At 42.5% G+C, this 26,061-nt stretch overlaps 1 protein-coding gene and 2 non-coding genes across 3 annotated transcripts in view; 1 reads left to right on the forward strand and 2 right to left on the reverse strand.

Annotated features, from left to right (window-relative positions):
• Positions 1 to 26,061, forward strand: part of LOC126336082 (potassium/sodium hyperpolarization-activated cyclic nucleotide-gated channel 1) — a 1,174,950-nt gene that overhangs the window by 1,038,860 nt on the left and 110,029 nt on the right. The window contains exon 9 of the mRNA XM_049999562.1: positions 24,749 to 24,901. Within this exon, the coding sequence (XP_049855519.1) occupies positions 24,749 to 24,901 (153 nt within the window). The remainder of the gene's footprint in view (positions 1 to 24,748; positions 24,902 to 26,061) is intronic.
• Positions 463 to 537, reverse strand: Trnas-cga (transfer RNA serine (anticodon CGA)). The gene has a single exon. It is a non-coding gene; the product is annotated as a tRNA-Ser (tRNA).
• Trnag-gcc (transfer RNA glycine (anticodon GCC)) lies at positions 1,705 to 1,779 on the reverse strand. Its single transcript has one exon. It is a non-coding gene; the product is annotated as a tRNA-Gly (tRNA).

Below are 26,061 nucleotides of genomic sequence, written 5' to 3' on the forward strand. Positions count from 1 at the left end.
TCCGTATCACTAGAAACAGAAAAACGCTAGAGACTGTCGGGGAAACAGCCACATCAATCTAAGTGATTGTCTGGCATGGCAACGGAGCGTTGTTGAAACAGCTAATCGCGCAGGCTGTAAGAGGCATCGTCTAAAAGTTTTAAGTATCACCTCGAAAAAATAATGTTAGGTAATTACGTTTTTGCGTATTTGGAGCTGCAAGTCTGCAGTCTTGACACAACACTGGGCCACGATGCAAGAAAATGGAAAACAATACGTCTCAGTCCACTAGCAAAGTAGTATGGAGTTCGGTACCCGTAATTCATTTTCAGCATTTGAAGATGAACAATGCTTCATTGTACCGGGTGGTTATAATTGAAGTGCGACTACTCGCAGAAGTCCAATATGGCGTGCAATTATGGAATGGAAGAGAAACTTGGTAGCTATTCTAATGCGTTGAAACTCCCTGGCAGATTAAAACTGTGTGCCCGACCGAGACTCGAACTCGGGACCTTTGCCTTTCGCGGGCAAGTGCTCTACCAACTGAGCTATCGAAACACGATTCACGCCCGGTCAGCACTGCTTTATTTCTGCCAGTATCTCGTCTCCTACCTTCCAAACTTTACCGAAGCTCTCCTGCGAACCTTGCAGAACTAGCACTCCTGAAAGAAAGGATACTGCGGAGACATGACTCAGCCACAGCCTGGGGGATGTTTCCAGAATGCGATTTTCACTCGGCAGCGGAGTATACGCTGATATGAAACTTCCTGGCAGATTAAAACTGTGCCCCCGACCGAGACTCGAACTCGGGACCTCTGCCTTTCAGGGGCAAGTGCTCTACCATTTGAGCTAACGAAGCACGACTCACGCGCGGTCAGCACAGCTTTACTTCTGACAATATCTCGTCTCCTACCTGCCAGGAAGTTTCATATCAGAACACACTCCGCTGCAGAATGAAAATCCCCCAGGCTATGGCTGAGCCATATCTCCGCAGTATCCTTTCTTTGAGGAGTGCTAGTTTTGCAAGGTTCGCAGGAGAGCTTCTGTAAAGTTTGGAAGGTAGGAGACGAGATACTGGCAGAAGTAAAGCTGTTCTGACCGGCCGTGAGTCGTGCGTCGGTAGCTCAGTTGGTAGAGCACTTGCCCGCGAAAGGCAAAGGTGTCGAGTTCGAGTCTCGGTCGGGCACACCTTTGTAATCTGCCAGGAAGTTCCATATCAGCGCACACTCTTCTGCAGACTGAAAATCTCACTCTGGATTCTAATGCGTTAATGCGAACCGATTTGCACTGGAAAAAAATTATTTCCGATTTTGGCCACCAGGCGCAAATCTGGTACTGTGAATGCAAGAAAGGCATAAACAAATGTTCTATATGTAATGGATTATGAGTGGTACGTGTGGAGGAAAGGTCAAACGAGGGGGAAAGACACAATATTGATTTTATTATTAACCACTGCTTACACAATTTGTTCAATATGAGCACCGCAGACGCCGATGAGATGCTGCATCCGTAATAATAACGTGATCAACAGTTGTTTGCAGCAGTTCTGGTGGAATCTGAGCAACGTGTTCCTGTATACCGGCTTCAGATCAGGCACAGACGAAACAAGTCCCTGGTAAAAGTGTTCTTTTAGATATCACCAGAACCAAGTCACATTCAGAATGAGATTTTCACTCTGCAGCGGAGTGTGCGCTGATATGAAACTTCCTGGCAGATTAAAACTGTGTGCCCGACCGAGACTCGAACTCGGGACCTTTGCATTTGGCGGGCAAATGCTCTACCAACTGAGCTACCGAAGCACGACTGAGACTCGGTACTAACAGCCTTACTTCTGCCAGTTTCATATCAGCGCACACTCCGCTGCAGAGTGAAAATCTCATTCTGGAAACATCCCCCAGCCTGTGGCTAAGCCATGTCTCCACAGTATCCATTCTTCCAGGAGTGCTAGTTCTGCATGTTTCGCAGAAGAGCTTCTGTAAAGTTTGGAAGGTAGGAGACGGATACTGGCAGAAGTAAGGCTGTGAGTACCGGGCGTGAGTCGTGCTTCGGTAGCTCAGTTGTTAGAGCACTTGCCCGCGAAAGGCGAAGGTCCCGAGTTCGAGTCTCGGTCGGGCACACAGTTTTAATCTGCCAGGAAGTTTCAAAGTCACATTGTTTCAGATCAGGCCACGCATTTGGAAAACCTCTGGCGATAACATTTTCGTCGAATGTTGCGTTAAGCAGATCTTTCACTCGGCGAGAGACATGAGGGGTTTCCCCCCATTGCATGATAAGAATGTTTTCCACACAGCTGCGCTCTTCCAGAGTAGCAGTCACTTGCAGTACAAGGAGGTCTCGATAACGTGTAGACGGCACGGTATACGTAACAGGGCCTCTGAGTGTATTCTGTTCAAAGAAGAATAAAGTTTCCTATGAACCCACACCACACAATCACATACAGTGAGTGTGACGCCTCTTCGTGCACAGTACGCGATTTAACAATACCCCAAATTCGGAAGTTCTGCATAATCACTCTACCCTGCAGTGTAAAATCTGCCTCGGCACTCCATATAATACTGTCCGGCCACATGTCATCAACTTCGATCCCTGTCAGAAGCCGAAGAGCAAATTCAGAAAGCTGATGGGGCTCATTGGTTTTTAGCTTCTGCACTGTCTGAATCTTTTACGGATAGCAGTGTAAGCCTTACCGTAAAACTTAACGTACTGTTCACCATTGGATGGACAATTCCCGTGACACTACACCAGCACTATCACAAATCGGGTCACGTGCTGCGTGGTTAGTTACATCAACAACCTCGTCAGTAACTTCCACTGCGATAGGAAGCCTTCCTCCTCAAGGTGCCACACCAGGTTTATCCGTGCTTTCAGATTTCATTATCATCTTCTTTGAACCTTTTAATGATATCAGGCCTCTTCACAGACTTTACAGACGGTGATACTCTCTCAGTGCAGCTTTGTAATTGAGGACGTTAACATAAAACAGTCTCACCAACAGCGTACGGACTCTCTTCTCAACAGCGATTCTGTTCACTTGCGTTATGTATTCTCAAATGACAGGGTGGATGTCATGGCGTCACACAGACAGTGTGCAATGTCAGATTTGCACCTGGTGCCCATAAGTGGAACTAATTTTTCCCAGCTGCCATAAGACAATTACAGCCCACACTGGAGTTTCCTGAGCAGCTGCAGTTTTATTGTAACCATCCGGTATGTTTGGCTGGTGGAAGTGCATCACATGAATAAAAACGAATAAAGCTGTAGACCATCTCTCTGTGAGAAATCGAGACTTTCAAGAGAAGTGCAGCCCCTTGTGCACGAAATCCGGCGTATAGCAACCGGGACCGTAGAGGAAAAAGTGAAAATCAATCACGGATCAGTTTTCAATATCTTGCACCACATTTTAAAAATTACAAAGGTCGCTATCCGTTGAGTTTCACGACACCTCACACACATTCAAAAAGCCCACCTGACCGAGACGGTGGCGCTAATGTTTCACCTATATCTGGCCAATGCAGATGACTCGTTTAGCTGCCTAATAACGGTGGACAAATGCTGGGTACACCACTGGGACTCCGAGGCAGAGCATTAAAGCAAGTGGAATGAGATTTTCTCTCTGCAGCGGAGTGTGCGCTGATATGAAACTTGCTAACAGATTAAAACTGTGTTCCGGACCGAGTATCGAACTCGCGACCTTTGACTTTCGCGGGTAAGTGCTCTACCATCGGAGCTACCCAAGCACGACTCACGACCGTCCTCACAGCTTCAATTGTTTGCGAAAGGTAAAGATCCAGAGTTCGAGTCTCGGTCCGGCACAAAGTTTTAATCTGCCAGGAAGTTTCATTAAAGCAAGCAGTTGACACTTGTGGATTAACCGCCAGCGGAGAAGGCGATGGCCAAACCGCCGTCGAGTAAGGCGAGGCTGAGTGGTTCCTGGGTCTGGAATGGTGTGTTGCCAACAGATTATGCTCGCAGGGGCCAAACCGTCACAGAAGCATATACCTGTACAGAATTGTAATAGACTGTAAGCACTGAAACGCTGAAGCCCTGTAACATGTCTGAAGATTCCGCGCTCTTTGCAAACAAACAAAATTGATTGGGCTGAAATTAATGCTCTGCTAACGGCATCATTTTTATGTCCGCCGTTCGGGTTTTACGTGAAAAACTATGCAAAGAACACGGTTTTCTAGGACGACTTGAAGCGCTCCACTTTTACACTTTAAACTCGTACGAATCTATTCGGACTTTGCACGAAGGCTAGAAGATAGAAATGAGTAAACTCAAAACGAAAATTTTTATCCAGTAATCTTTATCTGTCGTCGAGAAACGATGGTTTCGAGTTGAACAGGATGTAGCGCGGAAAATTCATTCGCACGTGAACTAAATGCGTGGAAACGGTTTAAAGTGAATCAGACTAAAAAATGTATTCTTACGACAAAATTGAAAACTCGTTTTCAAACATCTAGCTTCACACGTTTTTCTGAGATTTGTTGCACACACCACATCTGCGTTTTAAACTTGTGCGAATCTGTTCAAATTTTGTGGAAAGGTAGACACATACATGTAATTAATGGTCGGTCTGTTGTTTCGTGAAAGCTGTACCCGTTGCCACGATATAAGCAACGTAATTTGAAAGACAATAAGAAAACCTATACCGGGTATGTCGTCGCCAGAATCAACAAAAATGTACATCATTGCCAAGCTAAGTGGTCTTATTAAAAATTATGGCAGAGTAAAAGTTGGGAATAAGAATGAAACATGCTCCAACCACAGCAATCAAAAAAAGTGTGTGTGAGAGAGAGAGAGAGAAAGAGAAGGTGAAAGAAGGAAATTAGCTTTTTGATTTATCTGACACATGTTGGCGAAAATACAAGTTTTAAATCGGTGGTAGAAGCAAAACGTCGTCCAAAATTGTGCTGAGTGCTTTCTCAGAAAATTATTTTTAACAGCTAGTGCAGGAACACATTCGAATGCTTGTGAAAATATACCTGACCTGTTAGCCTCAAATTATTCTGACGAAACAAAGAGCACCATGACAGATACAGCCATTAGTGACCACCAGATTGTTGTAGCTAGAGTGAATACCACAACATCCAAATCCAACAAAAGTTAAAGCAAATTATATCTATTTAAAAAAGCAGATAAAAATTCGCTTGATACCTTCCTAAGACACAGTCTCCACTCTTTTCAATCTGACTGCGTAAGCGTAGACCAAGTGTGGTTTAAATTCAAAGAAATGGTATCGATGCCAATTGAGAAATATATACGGATCCCCCACAATACACATTAGAGGTCAGAAAACTATTGTAGAAGCAGCGAAAGAAGCATGTTAAATTTAAAAGAACGCAAAATCCCCAAGATCGGCCAAGTTTTACAAAAGATAGAAATTTAGCGCTAACTTCAATGCGTGATGCACAACAGAGTTTCCACAACGAAATTCTGTCACAACATCTGGCAGAAAACCAAAAAACATTCTGGTCGCATGTAAAGTATACCAGTGGCAACAAGCAGTCAGCACCTGCATCGTGCAATACCAATGGTGATGTTGTTGATGACAGCGCCACATAAGCAGAGTTACTAAACACGGTTATCCGAAATTTCTTCGTAAAAGAAGACGAAGTAAATATTCAAAATCTCGAACCAAGAACAACTGCGAACAAGCGTACCTTAAATGTATTTATCCCTCGTGTAGCGAAGCAGCTTGAAACACTTAAGAAAGGCAAAGCTTCCCGTCCACATCATACACCAGTCAAGTTCAGAGTATACCGAGACAATAGCTCCACACTTAGCTATCATATACAATTGTTCGCTGATAGATAGACGCGCAGCCGGAGACTGGAAAGTTAAATTGATACCCAATAAAGGAAGTAGGAGCAATCCGCTGTATTACAAACCAATATCACTAACGTCGATTTGCAGTAGGATTTTGGAGCATATATTGCGATTATGAATCACATCGTGGAAAACGATTTATTGACAAACAGTCAACACGGTTCCAGAAAATAACGTCCTTATGAAACACAACTAGTTCTTTCCTCTCACGAAGGAATGAGTACTATCGAAAGGGTATGTCCAATTGATTCCAAATTCTTAGATTTCTAGAAGGCTTCTAGGACCGTTCCTGATAAGCGATATCTAATTAAATTCTGTGCCTATGAAGTGTCGTCTCAATTACGTGTCTGTGCTCGCGACTTCCTGTCGGAAAGGTCACAGTTCAAAACAATTGAGGGAAAGTCATCGAGTAACACAGAAGTAATATTTGGCGTTCACCTTGGAAGTGTCACAGGCCCCCTGTTGTTCCTGATCTACGTAAATGATATAGGAGATATCTGAGCAATCATGTTATATTGTTGGTAGGTGATGCTGTCATTTACGATCATGTAATGTCATCAAATAAAACGAATTGCAAAATAGTTGTGACAAGATATCTGTTGATTCAAAAAGGGGCAATTGACTCTAAATAATGAGAAGTTTGAAGTTATCCACATGAGCACTAAAAATAATCTTCCAAATTTCAGTTACACGATCAAGAACACAAATCTAAACGCTAAATACTTAGGGGTTACAATTACGACTTTCTTAAATTGAAATGATCACATAGATAATGTTGTGGGGAAAACAAAAACAAAAGGCAGCGATTTATTGGCAGAACACCTAGGAAATCTAACAGTTCTGCTAAATAGACTCCTTACACTATGATTGTCCTCTCTGTTCTGCCTACTTACTGTACAGCGTGGGATCCGCATCAGATAAGACTGACGTAGGACATCGAAAAGTTCAAAGGAGGGCTGCTCGTTTTGCATTAGCGCGGAATAGGACTGAAAGTGCCATGGATATGATATATGAATTGGGATGGCAGTCATTGAAACAAAGGCGTTATTGGATGTGACAGGACCTTCTCATGAAATGTCAATCACCAACTTTCTCCTCAGAGTGTGAAAATATTGTTGGCACCTACCTTCACAGGAAGAAACGATCATAATAACAAAATAAGAGAAATCGGATCTCGCACTGGAAGATACAAGTGCTCGTTTTTCTCACGCGCTGATCGAGGAAACAACGGCACATAAGTAGCTTAAAGGTGGTTCGATGAATGTCAGGTGCTGAACTGTGAACTGCAGGCTAATCATGTAGATGTAAATCAAAACATCCTGACATATTCGAACTTTTCTACGAGTTAACCCCATTTCCCCAGCTTACAGCGCATCAAGCACTCTTAGTTACAATGTGTTGGTACACCTTCATCCTGCAGCTTATAAAGTGAAATCCCTGAATCTCTGCCCAACCAAAAGATTCCCCAGATATATTAAATAATATATAGAACCATATGGCTGAAGAGTATACAAGTAATAGCTGAAAATGTTTTTCGGGTGTTGGGGTGGGGCACAGGGATACAATTTCTGAGGGTGGATTTGTTCCTGAGAGAGTGGGAAGAGGCTACAACAATTTCTTTATTTGTAGGTGGGGACTGGACGATTTTTTCCCCTAAGGGACCATTTCTTCCGCGAACCCAACCCCTCTTACATATGTGCTGCGTGGTGTAAGAACGAACAGAAACAACTGTTTACGTGGTTCTCCAGAGTGGGAAGCATCTATAATAGGAAGTATCAGAGAGAGGGAGCGCTTCTATACTAGGAAGTATCCCAGAGTGGGAATGCGTGCGTCCTAAACTTCAATGACACGTTGTACCATATTGCACGACATGACAAATGGCACGTTCGATGGAGAGATGGCATGTGTCATATTATACAACATGACATCATGTGTCACGTTACTTTATTTGACTGTGATATTAGGCAAGCTCGTGAAAACATACCAACGGTGGTAGTAATCATCAGGATTTGGCACTGGGAAAGTTGTTACACAGTTATGGTGAAGAGTAAACTGGCAAGTTTTGATAGAAAGACATGTTGATGTGTGTCACATATTTCAAATTCTAGGGAGCTGTTTCCAATGAAGACTTTGACAAGGAATCACATCCTCACATATGGACTATCTCTCATGATCATAAGAGTGAACTATTAACAGCATGGACAAGGTTATTTTAGCACTCAAGTTCTCTCGTTCCGGGAAAACACTGCACTTTCTTTAGTCATGCTGGTGATAGATGTACCTGCAGTGGTATCAAATCGTTAAACGTACGTAATATCTAACACGTATTTCAAAACATTCTCCTTCGTCACAGATTCTGGAGCGGGTCCTTAATTTTAGTTCCATAAAAAAGCAGTGTGAACTCGTATCACGTAGTGCTGATTGTGCTAGACAGTAGCAGTGGATTCGTTTTGCGTTGCCCGTTAACAACCGCTCTCGTCCGTTACACAATTTACTCACACCACTCGTGTACGATCATTCAATATTTGTAAGTAATAACGCGTGATGTGCGGAAAGCGAAGAGAGAAATGAAACAAACTGAAGCTGGTTTCATTACCTCGACATGTGGACAGAAGTGGGCTTCATTTAACTGATCAAAAATTTCTACATATATTGCACTGCACCAACACTTGGTGCCCGTGTTGTATATTTATTTTGACATGCTTCTGTACCTATATAACAACAATTCCAACAATAATAATATGTAGGGGATAACAATTATGGGTGTAAGACTATTTTTAAACTTTTTTTCTCGACTGATTGTTAAAGAAGCAAATGGAGGCAATCGCTTCAAGACGGATACGTTGGACTAAGAATTTACGCTTACGACTCACGAATGTCGTGACGTGCACGAACAGAAAAAAGAATGTCAACTGTAGTCTATCAACAACTGTAAGTCTATTGATGTGCTTCTTATGATTTGCTAGTAATAGTTCACGATATTGAGGATATGTCTGTATCCAAGTGAATAAACGCAATTTACAATTTCGTTGTGCGCTTCTCTGTACTTTATTAAGAAGATTCTGCAGTGGTCTGGAAAAATAACTGCAGATTTTGTATATGTGTATATTCTTATGTGCATTTCGTTTTATTTTTAACTCACTGGGTATCGATCTATCAATGACATATCGATGCAGAAATAACAAAAGTACACATCAAGGCACGCGGACTTCTCAATTTTCTACAAATACGTGAATGTGTCATAAATTAATCAGCGATTCCCATTATAAGTTTTATTCGTTTAACACGGACGAAATCGCGAATATTAACATGTGCATTTTTATTCCATTGGCAGTTAATACCTATTTCATTCCTTCATTACTTAATTTAATAAACCTAAATTTGCAGATTATATGGAAACGAATGAGGCAGCCCAGCAAGAGATACATTAAAATGCTTTTCGGATTCCAGGCAATATGTCATTTCCATATGCATAAGTTGTGCAATTTTTTAGTGCGCCTCTTTACGCCAGTAATGCAATAACTGTTATGTGGAGAACTGCAGAATACCGCTTCAGAATAGTGCTTATAAACGTCTTCATTACGGTGAATCATTTTGATATCTGGAAAGATATGAATCTGAATCGCAAAATGCGAATTAAAAATTGACTGCTCCTCAGTTTTAACTTTCAAGTGAAATTATCAAAAGAAATTGAAATCGTAAGTCGGAAGAATTTTGCCCTTGTTTCTGAAGTTTGCACAAACTTAAGATGTCATCGCTTTCTCCTTCTGTAACTGGCTATGAAATTTTTTCAGAAGTGGAGTTCAAAGAAGAATTCAACAGGAGGAAAAGTTGAAAACCGGCTAACTTTTAATCTCATTCTCTTTCCAGTGAAAGTTCGTCTTTTACTTGATTCGAGTTCTTGCTGACCTCTCTTAATTACCTTTTTCCTTTGCTTGCATTACTTTCCGACAGAGGCCAAGAAAAACGTTTGAGTTCATTGTTGTTTTGAGTATAACGCCAGGAGGGTAGAGAAACCTAACTCTGTGAAGCACGCAATATCGTCATATTAGGAACGGTTGCCGACAACGGTGTTAGGCTCCTTGAATTAATCTATCTGTAGTGTAGGACTGGGAATCAGGAGGCTTCAGAAAGCTTAATTCACGAAGAGTGGCCTGCTGATGTACCTAAACTCACGGTGTGGCGAAATTAGGGAGCTTTACCCTACCGTGTACTTGATAAATAAACGGTGTTTTCTCAGTTTTTTTAGTTGCTGAAGCGCTGATTTTTGCCCGCATGTAGATTAAATTCACTGGGTTAAATTGGCCGTGTCATCGATAATATGTCGTTTGACATCGTCACTGAGCCAGCTCTAGTTTTAATGAGTGATACACGCATAGACACGTGCAACACAGGTTGATAAAATCTTTGAGCATACAAAGCGTGAAACGCTGACGGAATTAATGATGAGCAGAACGCTTCTGCAAGTATCAGGGGGTACAGATTCATCAGGAAGTGCTCGTTTGCCTGTTACTTGTATAGATAAATCTTTTAGTGGCTTTATTGATGTAATCCCAACTTCTAACATCTAACCAAGAATGAAGAAGCAACAACGTTACAATTACAAAAACAAAATTTAAACTAACGTAACTTATGAATTTTGTCTACATTTACCTCGACATTAGAATTTTACAGTAATATGACACTTCTTTTGCAATCAGTCAGAAATTCATTGTAGTTTAAGTAGCTTTACTGTCCGAAGCATAAGCATAAAAATCAGAACTTGTTAGCATTTTTTGTTAACTATTGAAACGTCCCCTTAGAAAAATTGTACACGACTGTGCTTAAACTGACACACAATAGTTTTTAGCGCAACGCAATCTGACTTTCAATAATCCCTACAAAAGAAAGGCCCTGACTAACGTTAACCTATATGTTTCACAAATCAATTAACTCACAAAAACGTTCGTTACTCGAACTACTCCAATACAGCGAGCTCCACTACTGCCAGCTAACTAAAAGATTCAAACTATGGAAGTCACTAACTACTGATAGGCACAGTTAGCAAATGAAAGATTTTAATAGAGAACAAGCAATGTATTTACCTTTATAGTCATAATATATATATCAGTCCATGACACCAATTCTTACAAATTTCAAAACTCCGCCATATCTCTCCCCACGTCCACCACTGCTGGCCGCTCACCTCCAACTGCGCAACACTACGCGCTGTTAGCAACCAGCTGCCACTGCCCAACACTACAATGGCAGACAACAATGCAAACCAGCCACAGACTGCACACAGCACAGCCAGTGATTTTCTTACAGAGCGCTATGTGGCGTTACAATAAGAAAACGTAAACAGCCTACTTACATAGCCCCCATGCTCTCCACAAAAAAATTTACAAGTTGTTTTGGGCAGTGGCCAATACAGATTTGAAAATTTTTTTCATAATTACAATAACAAAGAAATGAAATGCACACACTTATCGATACAATGTTGGTCAAAAGCTAAAATTTTCTCACAGTCCATAAAGACAGTCATGATCATTCATCAAAGTAAAATTGCAGTGTTTTTCTCAAAGTCTGAGTAGTAAAAGAAAATGCACATGGAAGTAGTGGATTTCCATGCAGTCTTGAAGAAGTAGTGTTGTCCTTCCAACGGAAAGACAGTGCTGACTCTTGACATGCAGACAGGTAATGGGCCACAACAGAGCAAACCCACAGCAGAGTCAGTCGAAATTGAAGACTATTGGTACTTAGGTCATCACAGAGCAGACCCACTGTAGTCCTGGTAGAGATTATGGTATTGGTGGGTCATCAAAGGTGTAGACCGACTGTAGTCCTTGTAGAGATGGCCAGCAGCCATCTGTTTGACTGTGCAGGCGCACAATCACCATTGAAGAGTCTTGCAGATAACATAGCATGTCCATAACCCACCACTTGTCCACTCACAAATTTTTTGGAATTGTCCTTAGAACCAGCAATGCTGTTAACCAGTCCCTTGCTGAATTATCAATACACTTGCAAACACTATCGATCCCTACTTCTCACATATTGTCCATGACCAACAGAAATGTGTGCAGTGAAATGTAAGTTACAAGTTACTTACTTTGATGAACTGGTGTCAATTACAATTTTATAACATGAAAATACAATAACAAAGGAACAAAATACATCTTTAAAGAACATAACAATACAGAGAACATTTGCAGTAGTACAGGCTTTACAAAAGAATCGAAATAGCAAATACATCAGTGTTACAAAAATTACGACATAAGTACATACATAAAAAATCAGAATAACTTTTGAAACATCAACTTCACACATGAGCATTAGAACAAAACAGAATAAATAATGTGTAAACAACTTTACAAAGTAAATAACATGTTATTAATGCAAATTATATTTGAGGATAACAGTATTCCTCATCATAGTGAATGTAGCTTAGTATTAGAAAAATTCTGCAACGTAAGTCTTATCAGATAAACATATATATAGACAGGAAAAACATAAATACACAAGGGTACACAAACACATAGTGGGATAACACAAGGAAAGGACAGGGTTTGTTTTACTGCAGTATTTTGCAAACAAAACTTTCTTTACTTCTCGGAGACCTCCCTTCGTTCTTCATTATTTCCAAAAAGTCCTATCTATACCTGATTTCTGTACTTTTTTCGTATAACTTCTCAATGCATTTCTTCCAATCCATTGCAAATCATTCTCTTATATTAATCTATACCTTTCACAAATCACTTACCTCAGAAAAAATCTTCGTTACTCGAACTACTCCAATACAGCGAGCTCCACTACTGCCAGCTAACTAAAAGATTCAAACTATGGAAGTCACTAACTACTGATAGGCACAGTTAGCAAATGAAAGATTTTAATAGAGAACAAGCAATGTATTTACCTTTATAGTCATAATATATATATCAGTCCATGACACCAATTCTTACAAATTTCAAAACTCCGCCATATCTCTCCCCACGTCCACCACTGCTGGCCGCTCACCTCCAACTGCGCAACACTACGCGCTGTTAGCAACCAGCTGCCACTGCCCAACACTACAATGGCAGACAACAATGCAAACCAGCCACAGACTGCACACAGCACAGCCAGTGATTTTCTTACAGAGCGCTATGTGGCGTTACAATAAGAAAACGTAAACAGCCTACTTACACTATCTACGTATGATTTTCATTTCTCAGTTACAGTTATAAGAAGTTAAGAAGCGAATGTTACGTTTCCTTATACCTACCACCATTTGCCGAAAATTTCGTTACGATATCTCGAACCGACACGTGAAAGAATTAGCGCATAGTCAGCTTAACAGCCCATGCTTCCAAATTGCTGACAACAATAATATACAGAAGAATGGAAAAGAAAACTGAAGACCTCTTAGGTGACGATCAGTTTGGCTTTAGGAAAGGTAAAGCAACCAGAGAGACAGTTCTGACGTGGTTGATAACGAAAGGAAGACAAAAGAAAATCAAGAAATCTTCATAGAATTCATCGACCTGGAAAAAACGTTATCAATGTAAAATCGTGCAAGATGATCTAAATTCTGATAAAAATAGGAGTAGGATATACTGGAAGACGGGTAATATACAATATGTACAGGAACCAAGACGGAACAATAAGGGTGGAAGATCAAGAACAAAGTGCTCGGATTAAATAGTGAGAAGGCAGAGCTTTAATCTTTTGCCCCTACCGTTCAATACACCGAAGAAGCAAAAACGGAAATATAAGAAAAGTTCAAGATGTGAATTAAAATTCAAGGTGAAGGGATATCAGTGATAGGATTCGCTGATGACATTGGTCTCCTTACTGAAAGTGAAGAAGAACTACAGGTTCTGCTGAATGGAATGAACTGTCTAATAAGTACAGAAAGTGGGCTGAGAGTAAATCGAAGAAAGACGAAAACAGTGAGAAGTTGGAGAAATGAGTACACCAAGAAACTGAACATCAGAACTCGGGATGACGAAGTAGACGAAATTAAGGAATTGTTCTACCTAGGCAGCAAAATATTCCATGATGGACGGAGCGACGAAGACATAAGAAGCAGACTAGCACTGGCAAAAAAAGTGCATTCGTAACCAAAAGAGGTCTACTACTATCAAACATGGGTCTTAATTTGAGCAAGAAATTTCTAAGAATGATTGTTCGGAGCACAGTATTATGTTGTAGTGAAACGTGAACAGTGGCAATACCGGAACAAAAGAGAATCAAAGCATTTGAGATGTGGTGCAGCAGCAGAATGCTGAAAATTAGGTGAACTGAGAAGGTAAGGAAGGGGATGTTCTCCGAAGAAACGGCAAGGAAAGGAATGTACTCGAAACACTGACAAGAAGAAAGGGTTAGGATGATAGGACATCTGTTAAGACATCTGGGAATAACTTCCACGGTACTAGAGGGAGCAGTAGAACGTAAAAACTGTATAGGAAGACAGAGATTGGGATACATCCAGCCAGTAATTGAGGAGTAGGTTGGAAGAGCTACTCTGGAGCGAAAGGTTGACACAGGAGAAGTTCGTGGGGGGCCGCACCAAACCATTCATAAGTCTGACGACAAAAAGAAAATATATTGAGCCGTTAACTTAATAAATGAGGTGCAAGATTTAGGTGACTTATCCTGCATGTGTAAATGTAGGCATAAATTTTGGATTCATCTCACTGACAGATTTTGTCCCACTTTCTTCCTCTTAGTGTCGCAGTTGTTCAGGAGATGTTGCGTGTGGTTCCGTCACTTCCAACAAGTAAACATTCAGGTGCAGGTCTGAAGAAGGGGCTCTAGCAATCACCAAAGAGGGCGCTTTGAGTGGCACCAGTGGTTTTGTAGGCAGACTGACAATGTCCTTAAGGCATTACAGTAACGGCAAGAGAATGGACAAGGTAATGTTAATGCGTAACAAAATATTAGCCGCCACCAGAGCATGATGGCCGGTGGCGAACCTGTGCGTCGCTTCCCGATAGATTCGAGTTAGTCCCTGCTTTGCAACCAAAGTTGCATTCTCAAATGACCATCACCGAATCTTAAACTGAATCGTCTCTCGTCACTTAATAAAGGTGTGCGCCATTCATTCCCCCAACCGCGTCTTTCATGTTATCATCGGTGCTGAGCAGACGTCACAAGTAGTCCAGCGATCAGCATCCTAGATCGTCCAGTTTCAGGAAACTACATATATACTCAGCAAACAACTGTACAGAGCATCGTGGGTGGGAACTTTAATGTGAGAATTTTTTGTACGAATCTATTATAAATTTCCAGATATTCGAGAAGTAGGGATGCCTTTCTTATATTTTACATTTACCTCTCCTTTTCATGCCTTTTATGAAAATATTAATAAGTAAAATATATTGAGTCCAATTTTGATTGATTCGCAGTGGAATTAACGCAGAAACTGAAATTGAAAAAGAGGAAAAATCGTTTCCACATTATCACTCTACCCCGCAATCCACGAATCACCATTTTGTACGCTTTCCGTCGTGCCGGAAACTATGCTAACATAAATGGCCTATACATCGACCATCTCCAAAAATGCTGTTTTTACTAAAAGTTTGGTGCTCTTGAGCTTCCACTATTGTCACTTTCCTTTCTGGCCAAGCACTGCAAATTCATAAATTTGGACGAAATCAGTGGTTATGTGTAGGCGCGTTCTCCTTGTTAGTAATCACGTACAGATCGGATTAATCACTTTTTTGCTTTGTTTTGTGGAAAAAAAATCATTCACTTTAACGTTCCCCGAGCATCTCCGTTCCACTTTCGTATTGGCTACGCCGACGTATTACGATCTTATTAGATTATTTTTTCAATATCTGTTATCATGCCTACTTGCAGTGACCCCAAAAGATGGCAACAGCGTCTTGCATTCGATTTCTTTATAGTTGCATGCATCTTCCCAGAATCCTTCGAACTGATGTAACAAGGACCTAACAATTTCTAATAGCCGCAGCGTGATAATCGAGAGCCGCTCGAAAGAATATTCTGTAAAATGGTTTAGGTAAACTGACGTTCGGTCTATTTAAGCCATTAATATACGGGATGATTCAGATTTCCTATTAGGCATTTATACATGTTGTAGAGGGGAATCAGGGCAGTAATATTCATTGATAACCCCATGTCCGGTTCAAAATGGTTCAAATGGCTCTGAGCACTATGGGACTCAACTGCTGTGGTCATAAGTCCCCTAGAACTTAGAACTACTTAAACCTAACTAACCTAAGGACATCACACACATCCATTCCCGAGGCAGGATTCGAACCTGCGACCGTAGCAGTCACGCGGTTCCGGACTGAGCGCCTTAACCGCGAGACCACCGCGGCCGGCCCCATGTCCGGAAATGGACCGTTTGGAAGATAAACGTCTTTCAAAGAACGTCAAAAGGTACGCTGCAAGTGCATCGATTAACTCGTACCTGGTAAAATACAACATATCCATGCTCGACGTGGCGATAATGAGTTTCATTGCAAAAAGTTAACCTTCGAACAATGTTCACATACACATGCCCCAAAAGTCCTGGAGTGTTCTGAATGACCCCTGCTGCAGCCATTACAGGGGTAAGGAGATCGCCCTGTGACTCCGCAGGAGTCTCGTAAACAATACTCTCCATGTAGTTCCACAGGGAAAGTCGAGTGGTATTAAATTGGGTGATCGTGATGGCCAACTAATCGGTTCACCGCCACCTATCCACCTGCCACCGAATGTTTGGTGATGGTGCAGATAGACGCAACGTGGAAGGTTTGCCGGAACGCCATCGTGCTAGAACCACAGCGGCCGAAGGATATGCAGCAATATATCCTCCAGATGCTGCACCGATACGTCTTACAGGAGGGACAAGCAGCTGTTACACCCTAGGCGGCGCGGTAGAATACACGAGCCAGTCACACGACGATGTATACTACCAGCCCACACATTAAAATTGAAACGATGTTGAGATCCATGGGAATGTGTGGTATGATGGTTTCCCTCATCCCAAATGTAGCTGTTCCGAACGCTGAGCAGAACTCCGTTTGTGAAATGAGAGCCATCTGTGAAAAGAACGATCCGAAGACGGAGCGAGGTGGCGCAGTGGCTAGTACACTGACTCGCATTCGAGAGGACGACGGTTTAATCCCGCGTCCGGCCATCCTAATTTAGGTTTTCCGTGATTTCCCTAAATCGCTTCAGGCAAATAATGGAATGGTTCCTTTGAAAGAGCACGGCCGATTTCCTCGCCATCCTTCCGTAATTCGATGGGACCGATGACCTCGTTGTTTGTTCCCCTCCCTCACTCCCCCCTCCCCCCCCTACCTACCAACCAATGACCCGAGGAAAGTGTGGAATGTCCAGACAGTGGTATAGTAACCATGGTCAGTAATCGCCACGTGACGCAAAATGAGCTGGTGCCAATAACTGCGCCCTCTGCGTGTGGTATGGGTAATGTTGGTGTTGATGGAGAACTCGCCAGACGTTGCTCTGCGATACATCAGCGGAACCTGTGGTGCTGTGGGCACTCGCCGACAGGTTCTGTCGACCGGCAAGAGGACTTCCTCTACCACGTCAACAGTAGGCGCATCCGGTCACAACCGCAATTGGCCTGTATTAGCCCTGATGGTGCCGGTTTCCAGCAGCAGTTGTTCCAGCTAACATGGCACATGATGGACGGCATGATGCGAAAATCGTTCGGAATACAAGCATTGTGCTCACCGAGAATTTCGTGCACATTGATCGTAGATGTGCAACGTGTCTTTATAATCGGGAAACGTTTCTGTGCCTGTCTCTAATGCTCCTTCTGTCTCGTCCACTCAGTGGCAACAAATGTACACGTGCTTCGATTCATTGGGTTGTTCTCTGATAACACGTGACATGACATCAAACGACGAGAGACACCGACCTCTGTCAATGTGCATTGCCTTCCATCGTTCAAAGTTGTTATTCTTCTACAAGGCGCTTTTCCGGAGATGGGTTCGCTACCAAATGTTGGTGCTCTGATTCCCCTCAAGAACACCTCTATCTGCGCAAAAGAAGTTAGCAGTGGCCCTGTATAATATCAGCAATAACAGCGAAACAACACAACCCAAACTGCATGCTTAACATTACAGTTGTCTCTGTCAATGGCACTGCATCAGATATAACGGGTTGTATTCTACAGTCATTTTTATACAACAGTCCACTCTTGAATGACGTTTCAACTCACAGCTATATTCAGAAACAAAAGATGAGACATTTGCTTCTATACTGGCTAACCTTCAAACTTCTCTTGTACACAAATACTGATTTTCACACATAAATGATTTTGATGTGATGTAAAGCAGACACATATACGTATTTTAAGATCATTTAATTCGGTTTTAGGTGTTCGAGCTGTGGTACTGCCCTAATAAATGTCGTTATACTGTCAGCTAAAAGTGAGAACTTCTCACAATTACGAAACTGTGTAAACTGTAATCAACACCTCGTAGCAACTTGTGCTTTACATAAGAATCGTTACACATATTACTAAATCAGGAATTTATCTGCGCAACACAAAAGGGCTGTCCTATTTCTGTAGCACATTCTTTGTTTTTAGATTTGTTATAATTATTCTTTGGCTAAAGACTTTCCGCATGCATACCGCCCCTCTAAGTTTACATTGGGGAGCAGTATTCATTAGGGAAAGTCTTACCTTGATGTTGCAGACCTAGCCATATGTTAAGCATACTATATTGGCTCTAAAAACGCCAAAGGAGGAAATACTAAGCACATGAGTCTCATCGAAGAAGGAAATGAATGCACGCATTGAAAAGGAATGGCAAGAAAACTGCGACAAAGCAAAAACACGGAATAAGACCTATCACATACTTCAAAATACAGGAGAAAGATGAAGGACATCGTACTTCTCACAGATCAAGAAGCCAATATACTGCTGTACTTGGTTAGACGCAGTCCAAATGTCACCTATTAATAAAAATACATCACCTCACACGAGACGCCTCTGTATGCAGATCAATGGACACACCGCATCACAGCGTCTGGGAGTGTCCTGATAGATAAGATGTTACTGATCAAATATATTAATTTAGTGTAACGTAGTGCCGTGTAGGGTAATGTTCTGTTGTGCAGTCTGCTGTGGCTTAGTTTATAATTAATAATTACAAAATCTGTGGTATAGGAATGGACTAAGGTACAGTGACGCAGTAACGTGTTCCTTCTGGACTCCGAGTGATCATACATGGTAGGGAAGAACTATGTGATAATAACGTCAGAGAAGGATAGAGGACGTCGAATCCCATAATATTTTCAAAGCAGCCATAAGATGGAAATACGCTCTTGAGAAGGTACAGCCATGAAACAACGGCTAATAATCTACATACACGGTAATTTGTCCAGTAAGTGAACATATTTCGGAGTTTCGAACATTTGCTGTAAAAGTGTGATCTGAGAACTAAGAGTTTTAAAATTAAATTTCTGTTCCCTTTTTTTCATTACTATAGTCAACAGCCACTGGTCTACTGTCTTTGTTAAAATAAAAGCTCACTGACGCTCTCTGGACATTAGTGAAAATGTGACCTCAGCGCGTCCACTGTATTTCTCTCATTATTCAATAAACAACCGACTCACTTCTTGTTATTAAAAGTCCACTGCTAATTTGTAATTAGCTCACACGAAAGCTGTATTATTTATTTTGAAAAGCCTATTAAATATTCTGGTACGAAAGTAGCTAGGTAATGCTCAAAGTACAAACATCAAAAAAAGTTTGCATCATCCCGGTTCATAGAACTCCTGAAGATAGACGTTGACTGTAGATATTGTATTACAGACACAGTTCCTTTGACTGTTCATAGATGTCACTAGAGCCACCCAAAGATGTAAACAACCATGCATGAGCAGCGCCTATTAGACGGAGGGGGTCCGACAGCCGATTAGTTCCAGTCATTCCACAAGGAAGAAGGTACACGGCTCCTGTTGCATATAGTCCGATAATGCCTAAACGGTCAGTAACACGCTTCAATCGCCTCCGCATTGTCACTTTGTGCCAGGAAGGGCTCCCGACAAGTCAAGTGTCCAGGCGTCTCTGGGTGAACCAAAGTGATGTTGTTCGGACATGGAGGAGATACAGAGAGACAAGAACTGTCGATGACATGCCTCGCTCAGGCCGCCCAAGGGCTACTACTGCGGTGGATGACAGCTACCTACGGATTATGGCTCGGAGAAACCCTTACAGCAACGCCACCATGTTGAATAATGCTTTTCGTGCAGCCACAGGACGGCCTGTTACGATTCAAACTGTGCGCAAAAGGGTGCATGATGCGTAACTTCACTCCCGACGTCCATGGCGAGGTCCATCTTAGCAACCACAGCACTATGCAGCGCGGTACAGATGAGCCCAACAACATGCCGAATGGACCGCTCATGATTGGCGTCACGTGCTCTTCACCCATGAGTGTCGCATGTTCCTTCAACCAGACAATCCTCGGAGACTTGTTTGCAGGCAACCTGGTCAGGCTGAAGACCTTAGACACACTATCCGCCGAGTGCAGCAAGGTGGTTTCCTGCTGTTTTGGGGTGGCATTGTGTGGGGCGACGTACTCTGTTGGTTTTCATGGGGCGCGTCAACGGCTGTACGATACGTGGATGCCATCCTCCGACCGATATTTCAAGCATATTGGCGAGGCATTCGTCATTGTGCACATCTTGTAAATGACTTCCTTCAGGATAACGACATAGCTCTATTAGAGTGACCAGCATGTTGTCCAGACACGAATCCGATCGAACATGCCTGGGATACAATGAAAAGGGCTGTTATGGATGACGTGACCCACCAATCACTCTGAGGGATCTAAGCCGAATCGCCATTAAGGAGTGGGACAATCTGGACCAACAGTGCCTTGATGAACTTGTCGATGCCACGACGAATACAGGCATGCATAAGAGCAAGAGGATGTGCTTCTTAGTATTAGGTGTACCGGTGTGTACAGCAGTCTGGAACAACCACCTCTGAAGGTCTCGCTCTATGGTGGTACGACATGCAATGTGTGGTTTTCATGAGCAATAAAATGGGCGGGAATGATGTTTATGTTGATCTCTATTCCAATTTTCTGTACAGGTACCGGAACTCTCGGCATCAAGGTGATGCAAAACATTTTTTGATGTGTGTATTATAATCCTACTTCTTCTTTAGTCAGGCCATAGCGGCAACACAGTCAGTTAGGCGTGGTTTGAGGGTAAACCAAGTCTTCTTCCGCTCCCGCAAGGCACACACACGTCTCCATAATAGTTGAGCAAGATTATGTTTGACAACAAACTATTTTTGGATTGCCATTAAACGACAAAAACATCTGCTTACGGAAACATTTGTACCATGCATCGCCGCTTTGTATAGTGCTTTTTGAGGTCACCATTGCTGCATCTACACTGACATGACAATAAATGCAGTGTGAGTGAGATGCGACAACACGCGGTTAAGCATCTCTAGTCTGAACAACGTGTTTTACGGTTGGTTGTTTTCGTGTTCGCGCTAGCTCGGCAATCCTTAAAGAAGAGTGTACAGAAGTGATCGATCCGAAACATACGGGGCCGAGGAAGTATTCTGAAGAAACCCAACCAGTGTCGTGATTTTACGGTCGCATGTCGGAAAAATATTGAACAGTAATTCGCGAGGAGGGAAGGTGGTCCAATTTTGGAGCATTCATGAAAGTAGAATTTTTATTCTGATCCCATAGCATGATTTTCTTGTTATGACTTAATGATACTTTTCGATGGAGGGCATACTAAACTAACAATGACGTCTCAATCCATTGTGCTTAATGAATCCACCCAAACAATTATCAAGTAATACTAATGATGGAACAGTCAGTCACTGACAAGGAGAGTAGTAATTTTCAACGAAGTGAGCAACGTATAGAAACTTAACAGCAACTTGTAGCAGACATATTGTGTTATTCTTTGGCACTTTGACTATGTAGCAACTGCCAGTATTTTGTTCATTCGTCATTCACGAACTTCTAACATCGTGCTTCGAAGACAGTACCATAGGTCTACCAAACTGAGTGAAGTACAGCGCACCACCTTTACACTCTCTACACTTTAATCTCAGGTAGTAAACAAACTAATTTCCTCTTGGATTTTGCTGATTAACATCCCTGCAAGAAAATTTTACATTTTCACATCATAGAACCTATGAGTATAATCCAAGTAACATTAATATGTACAACCTACAAATTTTATTATTAATAACACTATATCTTTAAGTACCACATTTTGATTATCTAACTGAAGTGCTGTTTCTACAACACTACCTATTATGTTAAAAAATAATGAAATTACGGCAATTTTAGGGTAGTTGATGCAATGGTCAATCCTTACCCTGTAAACATCACACATAACTCGCGTCCAGTAAATGCAAACCTTGGATAGATTTTTTAAATTTTGCGTAGCTTTTCACTGTTCAACTAGACCGCTTGACAAGAAAAAGTGAAGAACCCAGAAGAGTTGATTAGAGGTCAACATATCTTCGTCCACGTACGCACCATCGGTGGGTACGTAAACGATGACAGTAATAATTCTCTCAGACAGATGGAGAGCGCATCAGAATGCATTAATTTGTTCCTCTTTAGTGCTTTATTGGGTGTGGTAGTGGGGACAACACCATTAGATGCTGAGTGTCCTGTGCTAAAGTCACGGAGACGCTGCGAACGTGTGTGAGACAGCGTTATCACCAACTAACAGAGTTTCAAAGGAGCCTGATTGTGGGTCTCCATACAGCCGTCTAGTCCAACAGTGCACAATCCATATTTTTGAGGTATACGGATGAGACAGTGGCCCGATGTTGGACTGCGTCGGAACTTGAGGGCAAGGGTACTGGTTGTGAAGGTTCTGGTGGACCAAGTCTGACAACTACAAGGGACGATGGCCGTCATCTGGCACAGCTTCACATCTGCGCCTGCCATCTGATAGCAAGTGATGGACTGCCTGCAATCTTTTGGGTCATAGTAGGAGATTATGAGCAGGCGGAATAGGGAATTATTGTCCCAAGTGTAGCATGCAGGGGACACTAGAACGCTGCGTTTGGAGTGGTGTCGTGACTAGGAATCGGGAACTGCTCACGAATGGCCTCGCATTGGTTAGGCGATGAATCACGTGCCTCCACATCCCGGATGATCATGGTCAGCGAGTATAGCGGCGACCTGCGGTACAGTTCCCGATCTTTTAGTGTCTTGGAGAGACACCGTGGTGTCACTCCTGTCGTCATGTTGTGGGGAGCAATAGCGTATGACTTCAGGTTACAGATGGCAGTGACTGCGGGAACTCTGACAGCAGAGAGATATATAACGGGCATCCTGCGACCTCATGTGTTATCTGACAAGCGACAGAATCGTGGTGCCATTTTTCTACAAGATGGTACTCCTACAAATGTGGCACGTGTGTCTATATACAGTCTGCTTGACGATGAAGTGTTCCAGTGGCCAGCAAGATCACACGACCTGTCTCCGATCGAACATTTGTGGCACCATTTCAGACGTCAATTCCGTCCCAGAGCCAGCGTCTGCCATATCAACGAACAGTTACTACAGTAAGGACAGGGTACAACAGCTTACAAGATGTGTGAGTGAAGTAACGAGACTGACAACACTGTGAGTGATACGACAACACTGCGCTACTCTTCCTCTGTAGACCAGTATGATCAGCCCTTCCAGATGCTCAGTCCCAGTTTCAGCTCCATACAGGCAACGCGTGATTTTTGAGAGCGCAGTCAGTGAAGCTGTGGTTTTCTCGCGGGATAATAAAATGGAACAGCGGAATTTAGAGTAACGTTATGTCATCAAGGTTTATGTTAATATTGGAGAACTCAAGGGTGTAGCCCTTGACAAATTGAAGCAGACCTACGGGGAACATTGCTTACCAAGTGCATAAGTTTTTCGTTGGCACAAATCATTTTTGGACGGCTGACAACGCGTTCAAAATGAACTTCGCTCAGGGAGACCTTCAGCTTCAAGAGTCGAGGAAACCGTCGAACTCGTGCTCGCTCTTGTGGGTTGGGTTGGGTTGTTTGGGGAAGAAGACCAGACAGCGAGGTCATCGGTGTCATCGGATTAGAGAAGAGCGGGGAAGGAAGTCGGCCCTGCCCTTTCAAAGGGCACTTGCCTAGAGCGATTTAGGGAAATCACGGAAAACCCAAATCAAGATAGTCGGTCGCGGGTCTGAACCGTCGTCCCCCCGGATGCAAGTCCAGTGTCTAATTACTGCGCCACCTCGTTCGGTCTTGCTCTTGTGAGATCAGACTGACGCTTAACAATAAGGATAAACTGTCAACCAAGTGCTTTACAAAAATGTCTTCGGAAGATTCAGGAAAAGGCCAAACCGAGTGACACCGGACACTGTAGACAAGTGGATGCTGCACCATGACAACGCCCCAGGTCACACGGCCACTTTCATCACGGACTTTCTGACCTCAATAGGCTTTCCTGTTGTTCCAAGCCCCCTCCCCCCTTTCCCTATTCACCTGATCTGAGTCCTTTTTGTTCTTTTTTCTTTCCAGAAACTGAAAAATGTTTTAAAAAGGATGTCATTTTGGGACTGAGGAGAACATTCAAAAGAATGTGATCCACTTGTTAAAAGGCCTGTCGACTGAAATCTTTCAGTGCTGCTGCCAAGACTGGGAACGATGACTCAACCGGTGTATAGTTGCCAAAGGGAACTACGTTGTAGGGGAAAATATTGTTGTTCGAAAGAAAAACTGTAGTAGACGAAAAATTAGTCTCATTACTTTTCTCACCCACCTCGTATGTCGCCTTTTAGAATCAATGCTTGGGTTCTGGCTGGGCCGGTGCAACGTCCTAATGATTAGTGGGCTCATACTGCCAAGTTATCAGCCCATGAAGTTTGTTTTTTCTTACCTTTGCCAAATAACGTAATAGTTTAGTACACTAACAGTTTCTAATTTTACGTTAATATATTGCGTGTTACATTATAACTGAATAAATGTAAAATGTTGCAGACAAGCTGAAAGCGGAGATCGCCATCAACGTGCACCTGGACACGCTGAAGCGCGTCGAGATCTTCCAGAACACGGAGGCGGGCTTCCTGTGCGAGCTGGTGCTGCGACTGCGACCCGTGCTCTTCTCGCCCGGCGACTACATCTGCCGCAAAGGTCAGTCCGCACCGCCTCCTGCCTGCACGTCATGGCGACTTAGCGCGTCTTCTAGTTAACTCATCTTCCGGTGGTTTGATCCCGGCCTCCACTTACGTACATCTTATTTACAATCGCTTTCATCTCAGTATTTCTGCCTCATCCAACATCCCCTACACTACGTTTTACATAGTCTCATTTTTATCTATCTCAAGGTCATTATGCTCCTTCCGGTTCCTAGTTATATATTCCTAAATGTCCTGTGACATATTCCGCTAGCATCTCCCTTCGTTGCTAATTTCTGATCAAAGCGTTTTCTATAAGGGGCAGAGAAAAAATTTCAGTTCGAAGGCCATGCAGTTCCGAATCTGTATCCCAATCAGGCGAAATCGCCGTGAGCTTTAAGGCAGTCATCCTGGGAAAACACAGTGTACTGTTTAGGGATGGCGGTTATCGCTGAAGAAATCGGTTTTCGGTTACACCGGTTTTTCCAGCTCCAGTTTAATCTGATTGTTAAAACCGTGCAAAATAACGGGCTTCTGAAATAACCGATTTCCAGTTTTCTTCTTGCTATTACTTCCAGCAATAATGATGGATTTGGAGCCAAATCTGAAAAATTTGAAGATTCCTTCAGACTACTGCATCATACGTTCCACTCAAAAAATCAATTAAAAATTTAGTCCACCCACCGTTCGTTGCTTTTCTCGAAAAGTGGTGATGGGTTGAATACTACAATAAATTCACCTACTGTTTCTAGTTTTTTTTTAATTTCTGCTCAAAAATCATGTTGTAATCAATGACTATACCTGTGTTTTGGCATTACCAATATTCAATGCGTAAGGGTGAAAACTGAGGCTGGGCAGCTCTGTTCCTCATGTTTTGCTTTCCTTTTCCAAGGACTACATGCAGACAGAGATTGGGGTTGAAGCTCTTTTTTCCGTGTTTGCTTTTACAATACATATGTTTTTGTATAGGGTCCGCCTTTAGTAAAATACGAATTTGTTGTGACAGTGACAGTGGCAACTCAATATATAGTAGTTGACAATGATGAAGATGAGGAAAAAGAAAACTTAAGTGGACCATAATGTAAATAGAGACACACACACACGCGCGCGCGCGTGCATAGAATTAACAAATTTCAGGCATAGAAATAACAATTTTCCAATCGTAATTTTCGCTTA

The sequence above is a fragment of the Schistocerca gregaria genome, chromosome 2 (genome assembly GCF_023897955.1).
Source record: "Schistocerca gregaria isolate iqSchGreg1 chromosome 2, iqSchGreg1.2, whole genome shotgun sequence".
NCBI lineage: Eukaryota > Metazoa > Arthropoda > Insecta > Orthoptera > Acrididae > Schistocerca > Schistocerca gregaria.